Source organism: Sphaerodactylus townsendi, linkage group LG15 (assembly GCF_021028975.2).
Source record: "Sphaerodactylus townsendi isolate TG3544 linkage group LG15, MPM_Stown_v2.3, whole genome shotgun sequence".
Taxonomy (NCBI): Eukaryota; Metazoa; Chordata; class Lepidosauria; order Squamata; family Sphaerodactylidae; genus Sphaerodactylus; species Sphaerodactylus townsendi.
The window spans coordinates 25,491,408-25,502,251 of NC_059439.1; the positions used below are offsets into that span (position 1 = coordinate 25,491,408).

Genomic DNA, 10,844 nt, shown 5'->3' on the forward strand with positions numbered 1-10,844 from the left:
CTAGGCTTTAAACAGTGAAAGATAAACTGTTGAAGAAAAAAAGAAGAATACAGCAGATGGGACTGAGCCTTCAGGCCTGGACAGTAATCTTTGGTACAAGAATGGGGCTGCTGTAAACAGTTGCCTGTAAACTGCTGGAGGGTAGAGCGATCCCGCTGAAGAGTCTTCGAGCTTGTTAAAAGCTATCAAATCAGTGCTACAACTCATAGCTTTGAAAGTAGACACAGGCCGCTTGCAACATTCTTCCATTTATACTCGTAACAAGCACCCCGCAAGGCAGGTTAAACAGAGAGAGTGACTGGTCCAAAGTCAATCACTGGGTTTTTATGTGAGAGTGGAATATTCAAATGGGAATTTCCCATATCCTAATTCCACCCAGACATGCTTGGCACCATGGCAAGTAGTGATTCCACCCAGACTCCACCCAGACATGCTTGGCACCATGGCAAGTAGTGATTCAGCTTTAGAATTGATGTATAAATTTGCATCTATGGATGTAAATATGAGCAAATGTTTGTCTTCTTTCCTCCTTCTTGCATCATTTACAGATTGCCTCCCTTTCATAAGCCCAGAATTCCCCATCTTCACTTGGCATGTTCCTTTTCAGCAAGGAAGATCCTAGTTTCCTGATCAATTGATGTCCCAGTTTCCCCTCATCTTTCTTTACCTAAGCTACTCACAAAACCACTATGGGATGAAACTGAATGAGAATGGGAAAAACAGGTTTGGGGGATACAGCACCAAGAGACAATACAGTGGAGAGCATTTGGACTTAGATCTGGATTTGAATCTCCCTGTAAAGTGCACAGGTAGAGCCATTTCATGAAATTCTGTTGCCTCAGGTAAAGTACACCGTTGGTCTCCTTCCATCCAGCCGATGCCCCGGAGCAAAACTGTGATGTAGTGCCATCCTCTTTAGTAGACTGCTGGGTGGTAGGGTTACCAAGCTCCAGGTGAGACCTGGAGATCCCATTAAATTACAACCAATCTCCAACTATAGAAATCCAGTTCCCCTAAAAATAAATGGCTGCTTGGGATGGATTTCAAACATTATACCCCTTTGGAAGATCAGCATTTATACCCTCTTAACATTGCACCCCTCTCCAAGCCTTTGCAGATTCTACCCCTAAATCTCCAAGAATTTCCAATCCAGGAGTTGGCAATCCTATTAGGTGGCCATAGGCAAATCAGCAAGAACAGCTCCAAACAGGGGGCGGATCAGTTCAAGACATGATGTCACTGCTCTTAGCCATATTGTGGCCAACCATCTCCTTCCATCTCAGCCTGTCAAACAAATACATTGTAAAATATTCTAAGGTGCTGTTTGCAAACTTCAAATGACCTTGTCAGACTGAAAATGGCATTATGCTGCGCTAAGGTCACTTTCCTCTCCAAACCTAATTTTTCCAAGGCTTTAACCTGAAGCTGGCAACCATTAAGGAAGGAGGAAAAGGGAAGGGACTCCCTTTCCTGAAATGAGAAGAGGAAATAGCGGGGCATGGGGTGGGGTGGGGGTAGATGCCTTCTCAATTCCTTGCTGTCCCTGTTTGTTACTATTTTCAGTATGAGTACCAAAGCCACTTGGAGATCCTTTTTTGCACTGAGTGCAGGGTATATAAATGGTTTAAATATTTATCTATAGAGTTGTCTGAATTTTCTTTTTCCATTATACAACACTGCCTACCCATAGCCTGCAGTGCAGTCCCAGAAAAGCATTATCACATGCAGGGGATTGTATGAAGTGGCTTCTGTTTACTTTTGCATTGCAGCATTGCACTGCTCACTAAGAACTCAGAGTGTGAGGCAAGAGTGCATGTAGAGAACTGCCTCTTTAGTTTTTCTTGCCGTTCGGGCGTTCAAAACGCCCCTGCAAAGCGAAAGAACTAATTGTTTCAAACGCAAAGCTACAAAATGGTGGGCCTTCCAAGTGGACCTCCTCAAGATGGCGCCTTGAGTTGGCCCGTAATTTAATACTCCGTAGGTGTTTGACTCTTTCGTCATGGCGGCCGCCAGGTAGCCTCCCTTTCCCTTCAGACATAAAAACAAAAAGATCTTCCTAATATGGTCCTTGTGTTTATGACTCCTTAGTGAAGGAATTATCTCGTTGTCGTGGCGCAAGGTTAAAATATGCCTCAGGATGAAAGGTAATGAAAGCAAACGTAGACCTTCTTCAAATGGCGCCGCCATAGGGCCGAGGGAAGATTGCCGCAGTATTATAATAGGACTTGGCGAAGCGACAAGCAATTGCCATTCTAAACATGGCCGTCATGCAATCCGCCCTTTCCAAGATGGCGGAGGCAGGCGCGGGAGGCGACCGCTCTACCCGTTGAGACCTCCGCCTCTATGCTCCCTTCCGCGTTCCTTTTCGCTGTCTATGGTTCTTTCCCCCAAGCGACTAACCAACAAACGCACCATCCCAAGACGCCTTCCTGTGGCGCATGCGCCGACGCACGATTCCAGTGAAACCGGGTTGGGCAAGCCTGAGGTTGCGGTGCATGTTGGGATATTGGGGGGCGGCTGCTTTTTCCTCTCTGGGGGGTCTGGGCAGAGGCTGCGACTGCAGAGATGGTGAGTAGGGGAGGGGGTAGGCGGGAGTAATGGTTATGGCGCTGGTCCTCCCGGAAAGGCTCTTTCCCTGTTTCTCTATCCTCTAAAGTCAGCCTCCCTGCATTTTCCCTTCTTTTTCGCAGGGACTCCCATGGCTCCCCCATCCATCCATCCACCTACCCACCTATGCAGGGGTTCTTCCTTTCCCTGGTGCCCATCTAACTCTTACACACACCCCTCCTATCGACATCCAGCTAACGTCTTCTTAGGGGCGACCCTCGCCCCTCGTGGGTAGGGGGGGGGGACAGTTTTCCCTGCCTCTTGTTCAAAAGGCCTCTGTCCAATCTTAACCACCCACTGTTTTCTACATCCCTCCCCAAGTATGTGGCTTCCTCTTTCACCCAAACGAGATCATTCTCTCCCCCGCCTTTGCTTTATTTAGCCCAAAATGAACATAAGAACAAGCCTGCTGGATCAGACCAGAGTCCGTCTAGTCCAGCACTCTGCTACTCGCAGTGGCCCACCAGGTGCCTTTGGGAGCTCACCTGCAGGAGGTGAAAGCAATGGGCTGCTGCTGCTGCTGCTCCCGAGCACCTGGTCTGCCAAGGCATTTGCAATCTCAGATCAAGGAGGATCGAGATTGGTAGCCATAGAGCGACTTCTCCTCCATAAATCTGTCCAAGCCCCCTTTAAAGCTATCCAGGTTAGTGGCCATCACCACCTCCTGTGGCAGCATATATGCTAGATGGCAGGCTAAGGTGGGTTCCACACAGCAGATTGTGAAGGAGTTAGAACTGTCATAAATGAATTCGTTGTCTGGTTATAAAAAGGGAAAACAAGTTTGTCTGTAACGATTGCTGTGCGTAATCCACTTAAGCTATGTCATCTGCTGGCAGGCTGGTGGGGTTGAATTCTTGGATGGTTTTTTTGGGTAAACTGTTTGGGCCTTTCTCCAGGCAACACTGGAAGATTTGGGAGCAACAGTAGGGGGTAGTTGTATTCAAGCATTTGGAGTACGGAAGCTATCCTGGAAGATTTTAGTGCTTTTAATTTGGAGCAGGCCTGGGATAACTTTCCAAGACTGCACAGAACAGAACATCAGTTACCGTGGGTTAGAGGAGAGGATGTTATTGTTGGCACTGTTTACATTTTTGTCCACAAGTGCAGACTGTAATCTACTGTTGATTCCTCACTACTGTTTATTGTTCATCAGTTGTTTACTGTTTTTTCATTCAATATTATTGTTATTATTTAACCCCGAGAGCACTTGAAAAACGAATCCCCCCACACTTCCTTGTTTTATTTTATTACATTTTTATCCAACCCTTCCAGCCAAGAAACTAGCATGTCATATATGGTAGTTGTTATCCCACCTCCTTTGGTATTCTCACATTTGCCCTGTGAGGTGGGCTTTGCTAAGAGCAAGTGACTGGCCCGTGGTCACCCAGCAAGATTCCACAGCAGAGATTCCACAGATTTCGAACCCAAGTCTCCCAGCAGAAGTTTGACATTGATTGTGGTCGAGTGCTCTGTCTACATGTGCTTTAATAACATTGGGAGTGAGGTAACAACAAACAAGGAACCTTTATTGGCATAACAACATTATATACACAGATCCACTTAACCAAGTAGAGGGAAGCTAAAATAAATATACAGGTAGGGAAGGCTGATGTTCAGGATTTGCTCCTAAAGCGCTGTTTTATGTACAAATCCAAAAATTTGGTAGTGAGGTAAAAAAGTATTTGGTGGGCCAATTCGCAGACAGATTTTTTTTTAATTAAAAAAAACTGCAATAGCTTTTCTCGGAGCCATCTAAAATATCACAAAACAGTATGCAATTTTTGAGTTCTCTAGAACTCTTTGCAGAGCTGATTGTTCTGTACAAAAAGGGGAAATAAATTGTCGGCAGCAGAAACCCATAACTAAAGTTAAAGACTTAAGCTGGAACACACGACGTGCTGGAAAGTACACTGAATAAGATACTGCTGGGTGCAAAACAGGTTTCCAAGCTGTCCCAGTGATTGGCTGGGACAAAGAGCAGGAAAAAAAATGACATTCTGCCTTTTGTGGATGTAATAAAGCAGTCTGGAGAGGACCCCAGGAAGGATTAGTTTCTGGGGAGAAGATTTCTATGAGCTGGATTATCTCAGCATCAGGAGTAGCATTTTTCATTGTGTGTGTGTGTGTTTCTGGAGGGTGGAGGGAAGCTAGATTCTATCTATACTGAAGCTTTTCAGCATCATTTCTAAGATTTCCATTAGAGTGTAAAAATCTTTGGGTTGCTTTTCAAGACGAATACACTGGCTTGGAAACAATTGTGAGAGTTTGGAAAGCTAAAACTGGGTTGTGCATTTTGTATACGTTTTGCATTGTTGAAGGGATGCTTTATGATGGGGGTCATCTTGTTCTCAGATGGTTAATTGCAGAGGAAAAGGTCATCTTGTTCTCAAATGGTTGATCACAAAAAAAGTCTACCCCTTAAAATAAATAATTTAGAAGAAAAAGAAATGCTCTGGGAACTTTGTTAGCCCAATAGTATGCATGTTTACTCACAGGTAAGACCCACTGAGTTTAATGGGCTAAATCATGCTGTACACAGGAACTCATCCTAGTCACTAATGATACTGTGAAGCTGATTGAATCCCATAGAGGCTTGCAAAAAAAAATGAATGAAGTGGATTCAAAAAAAAAATTTGAATGAAACCTTTCCCATTTTTAATATTTTTTAAAACATCAACCCTGCTTGGAAGTAGAGGATTGAACGAACAGCATTAACTGCAAAAGAAGTGAAATGAGCTTTGTATCCAAATTGTACACTAGATTATTTAGAACAGGCTCTGTTGCTGGATCGTGTTTTGGTTTGGGCGCGGTTCAAGATTGGCTTGTGATGATATGCTTATCAAAGCTTATGTGATATTCATTCACCAAATAGTTCTTATACTTCCTGCAAAGTGACGGTAGCAGGCTTCAGGGTTGGGTCCAGCCAGTTATCTTGCTGAATCTCACCCAATTCATCGCCTTACTACATCGCTTATTCCACATGCGTTTGGTCCACGTATTTGTATTTATTTATTTATTTATTTATTTCTGAGGCTTTTATACCGCCCCATCCCTGAAGGGGTCTTGGCGGTGCACAACAAACAAAAGCAACAGTACAGAATAGTTAAAACATTAAAAGCAGCAGTAATTAGTAATTATCAGGAAAATGAAATAAGAGTGGGTCCAACATCCTAATTTCAAAATTCCCTCCCCCCCCCCAGAGGGAGGCATGGGGGCCTCTATAGGTGACCAGTGACCCAGATGTCAGGTCAAACGAGGACCAAACAAGGAGCCAAACAGGGGGGGCACCACATCAGCGGCTGGTACCTCCAAAGGCCCGGCGGAACGTAGGTCCTGGGGTTCCCACAGACCCTTTTTGGTAGCCCCAAAACTGGTTGGATCCAACCTATAATTATTATTTGTGATTATGGCTATGTGGGAAATGTTGTGTGTGCTACTGCCATTGATTTCCCAAGGCACTGCAGTTTATTCCCCCAATGAAATCCTGTTTGTGCTTGAGAACACAAGGATGTTCAACTCTTTTTTAGGGGGGCAAAGTTTACATAAATATATATACGTGCTCACTCCACCAGCCCCTTTTGTTTTGTGTTGGAAAAAGAGTTCCTCCCATCTTTATCATGATGTTTCAGGATTGCTGATGACAGGGCAGGACAAGGTGTTTTAGGCTTTTGAATAGCTTACTCACCTGGATGCCTTTAGCAACTCAAGAATTTCCTGTAGGTAATGTAGGAAGTTCTTCTCTTCTAGGTCATAAACAGCTGGACCGGGATAAAGTGCTGGTGGAGCGCTGAAAACTTTTTTGGGGATGAGTACCTCTTGGTCACGTTACTTAACTCTCCATCTCTGTTCTTCCCTACCTTCCAATAGGATGTCTTTCTAATGATCCGATGTCACAAGACGACCATTTTCACAGACGCCAAGGAATCCAGCACAGTGTATGAGCTGAAAAGAATTGTGGAGGGGATCCTAAAGAGACCCCCGGAAGAACAGAGGCTATACAAGGTAGGCAGCAGAAGGGTCCAAAATAGAAAGAGCATGTAGAGAATGCTGCCAGTCACCTGTCTCGTTGGGTGTTTTTAATGTTCTTGTTTATGACACATTTAGTGCTACCTTGGATCAGTTTAGACGTTACTTTTTACAAGGGCACGTCCCATAAGACCTGGAACTTCAGGTTCCCATGGATCTCATGCCACACTGTCAGTATTTATGTTTGGACACTGAACGAAATGAACATCTAGCCATTCTTCAGAGGTGAGTGCAAGCTTTCAAGCCTGCATTTATGGAAAATGGTGATAGGTAATTGGCTGATGACTGAAAGACTCCTTTTCGACATGGGACACGACGTGACGTGATCGGCGTGTTTTGGTATTTGAAAGAATGTCCTGTGGGTGAGGGAGCAAGCTTGTTTTCTGCTGCTCCTGAAACTAGGACTAGGAGTCTTGGGTTCAAGGGGAAGGAAAATAAATTCCACCTAAACATCAGAAAAAGCTTCCTGACAGACAGGGCTGTCCCACAGTGGAAGGCACTATGTCTCCTTTGGAGGTTTTTTAACAGGCTGGATAAACATATGTCAGACTATCTGTTTGATTGTGTGTTCCTGCATTTCAGGGGGTTGGACTTGATGGCCCTTGGGGTCTCTTCCAACTCTATGATTCTATGAAGATAGATGGGGCAGATCACCTCTTAGTCCCAGCCAGCCTCCTAGGGTTGTGTCCCTTTCCAGTGTGTTGCTTTCTCCACGGTCAGGCCAAGTAGTGAGCTGATCTGTGCGCATGCCTCTTCCCTTACAGCTGCTTAGCCTCTCATGATTGGCGGGGGGAGATCCTCTTTGATCACCAAAAAAAAGCATGACTACATGACCAAAAAATAATAGTGTGGTGGGTGCTGCTGTAAAGAGCTGTATATAATTTCGTGAAAAAAACTGGATGGAACCATGCCAGAGAATAAACCACGAACATAATCAAAGGTCTTCCAAAATAGATAGCCTTCCTGAGGGAGGTGGGTCCAGCTGAGAAGGCCTTTACATGGATCCTACCAACCAGGTTTCTAAGGAGCCAGTGTGGTATAATCAAGAGCAGGTGGATTCTAATCTGGAGAACCGGGTTTGATCCCCCACTCCTCCACCTGAGTGGCAGAGGCTTATCTGGTGTACCAGATGTTTCCGCACTCCTACATTCCTGCTGGGTGACCTTGGGCTAGTCACGGTTCTTCAGAACTCTCTCAGCCCCACCTACTTCACAAGGTGTCTGTTGTGGAGAGAGGAAGGGAAAGGAGCTTGTAAGCCACCTTGAGTCTCCCTACAGGAGGGAAAAGGTGGGATATAAATCCAAACTCTTCTTCTTCTAAATTGGCAGGTTCCTACCCTAAGCTCCTTTACCCCTCCCTAGATGATCTCAGCACTGCTGAGCAGACAGAACAAGGAAGACAACATTTCAGGGGCCCATGGAATTGGGAAGATTTTATGATAAACCTTCAGATCCATGGGGGAGTGGCATGAAGAGAGCCATCTTTGTCTGTAGTTCAGTATTGGTTCTTGCCATACGTGCATAGGTATCTCTGAGACCGCATCACCCCATATGTCCCTGTACGGCCTCTTCGTTCAGTGGAGGCCAATCTACTAGTGGTCCCCGGCCCCTCGATGATACGGCTGGCCTCCACACGGGCCAGGGCCTTTATGTCTCTGGCTCCGGCCTGGTGGAACGCTCTTCCACCTGCTGTCCGGGCCCTGCGGGATCTTACTGAGTTCCATAGGGCCTGTAAGACGGAGCTGTTCCGCCGGGCCTTTGGTGGAACCAGCCGTTGATGGTGCCCCCGGTCCCTTGGCCCGCTATACTTGGGCCTTTGCCATCTACGGATCTGCCGCTCCTCCTTGGGAGAGGATTTAAAAGGGGATTGCCGGACACCACTTTATTTCTTATTCTTAGTACTTGGTTATTATGTTTAGCCTTTATTTTTATCCCTGCTTTTAATGGTTTTAGCTGTTTTATCTTTACTTGTGATTACCTGATGTACACCGCCCAGAGCCCTTCGGGGATGGGGCGGTATAAAAGTTGAAAGAATAAATAAATAAAATAAATATGCGTAATTCCTTAAGGAACTGTGGACTCAAGCCGCAAAGGACTTTAAAGGGCAAGGCCACCTACCCGTTTTGGGTGGCTTTCTGGCATTCCTCTTCACAGCAAAGCCCACTTGGTGTTCCGTGCATTGCTTGTGCCACTTGGAAGCGCTTTCATTTCAGTACCAACTGAGGCAAGCCTGCCAGGTGCTGTACTTCCTTTTCCCACTTCCTTTTCTGTGATGTCCACCCATCTCCCCAGGATGACCAATTGCTGGATGATAGCAAAACCCTCGGGGACTGCGGCTTCACCAGTCAGACGGCGCGACCCCAAGCTCCAGCTACAGTGGGCTTGGCCTTCAAGATCAGTGGTGAGTGGCACTGAACGGTCATTGTGGACTGGAGGATAGAGACTGTCTGATTTAAGGCTCACTCCGGAATACCTGGCTCCTGAAACCTTTAGATTTCAGGTGAAACCAGCCCCTTATCTGTTTTTTTCCAGCGAATAAAAATCAAAGGAGGCTGTTTTCATTGGCTCGAAGTACCGCCCTGCCATCTGCTATTTTAGAGGGTAGATTTAAGAAAATCCCATATCAACAGAGGCTCTGTGGTTGCTCCTTGGAAGAAATGGATTCACTTGAACACAAGTTGCTTAAGTACCCTCTATGTGAAAAGCTTAGAGAAGAAATCGTGGGGCCTATTTTGACTGAATGGGCTGGAAAAGATAATCAATGGAAACTGAACTATTTGCTGTTGGGTAAGGGCCAAAGCCTCCCCAGTGATGTAGCCCGGTTGGGTGTTTTAGTAAACAAATACAGGAGAGCAGGTGAATAGGAGACCCTTCGTTCTTATAGAGGAATGTTAAAATAAGGTCTGTTTTATATTTTAACTTTTCTATTTCTTTGTTTGTAAATAACCTGGAATTTGGCTTTTTATGAACTATTGTTTTACTGGTTGTGGTGGGCTTTCTAGGCTGTGTGACTGTGGTCTAGTGGACCTTGTTTCTAACATTTCGCCTGCATCTGTGCTTGCATCTTCAGAGGTGTATCATAGAGGGAAGTCTGTTACACACTTTGTCCAGGACAGACTTCTTTCTGTGATACACCTCTGAAGATGCCAGCCACAGATGCAGGTGAAATGTTAGGAACAAGATCCACCAGACCACAGCCCGGAAAACCCACCACAACCAGTTGAATCCGGCCATGAAAGCCTTCGACAATATATAGTTTTACTGGTTGTTAACCATAAATAAACTAACTAAATAAATAAATAAAGTTAGAACTTGGAATCCAGAGGGCGGGAAATAACAGGAGGATGAATTTAGACTATGACCGGGCCTTGAATACCAGGCTGATACTTTTTGACACATCCATTGCACATTGTAGGAGTCTTAAGTTTTTAGTCCACGTTGTGATGACAAATTCTTTTTTTTCCCCAGCTAGTATCTTTTAGGATTTCTGCCTTTCTGCTTCCACTTCACCATTGTGGCACAGTTGGTTTGGGGCTGGCAACACACCACAGAGGTTACTATGAGAAAGGCTGTTAGATGCCAACCACCACTTGCTCCTTTTTCTCTCTCCTGCAGATGACACCTTTGAGCCCCTCCGCATCGAACCCTTCTCCAGCCCTCCAGAGCTCCCTGACGTGATGAAACCCCAGGATTCCAGCAGCAGCGCGAATGAGCAGGCGGTGCAATGAGAGCCCGGGGGGGCGGAGTGAGCTGCACGTCCCACGGCACCCCCCTCCCTTCCTCAAGCCTCCAGGGTGGAGAGAGCCATGGCGCTGCCCCTCCCCTTCCAGTCCAGGCTCCTCCCCTTTAACTCCACTTCCTCTAAGCAAGACTACATGCCCTCCATTCAGAGCATCTCCCCATTCATCCAACAGAGCTGTTTTGGTTTTGGAAACAATAAAAAAGTTCAGCTGGATTCCCGTCCCTCCCTTTCGTCTTGTGTTGTGGGCCCGTGCAGTGAAATGCAAAGAGGGACCCGGCTTCTGGATCGAGCTTTGGAAGCTGCTCAGGGGGTAGTACTTTTTCTCTTGCTGTTCAGGTCTCATTTTCTCGTTTGGTGAAATGCTGCAGAATGAGCTGGTATGCAGAATGCTGCAGAATGAGCTCGGCCCTTGTCACTTCCAACTACATCAAAGGCCTAGAGTTTGGGGAGGGGGGTCCCTCTAGGTCAGT

General features: G+C 45.9%; 1 protein-coding gene across 1 annotated transcript; it reads left to right on the top strand.

The window, feature by feature from the left end:
- Positions 1 to 2,412: 2,412 nt before the first annotated feature.
- ELOB (elongin B) lies at positions 2,413 to 10,587 on the top strand. The gene is made up of 4 exons (XM_048517644.1): positions 2,413 to 2,568; positions 6,475 to 6,609; positions 8,925 to 9,033; positions 10,248 to 10,587. Exons 1-4 carry the CDS (start codon positions 2,566 to 2,568, stop codon positions 10,358 to 10,360), a joined length of 360 nt encoding a protein of 119 aa, XP_048373601.1. The 5' UTR covers positions 2,413 to 2,565; the 3' UTR covers positions 10,361 to 10,587.
- Positions 10,588 to 10,844: the final 257 nt, after the last annotated feature.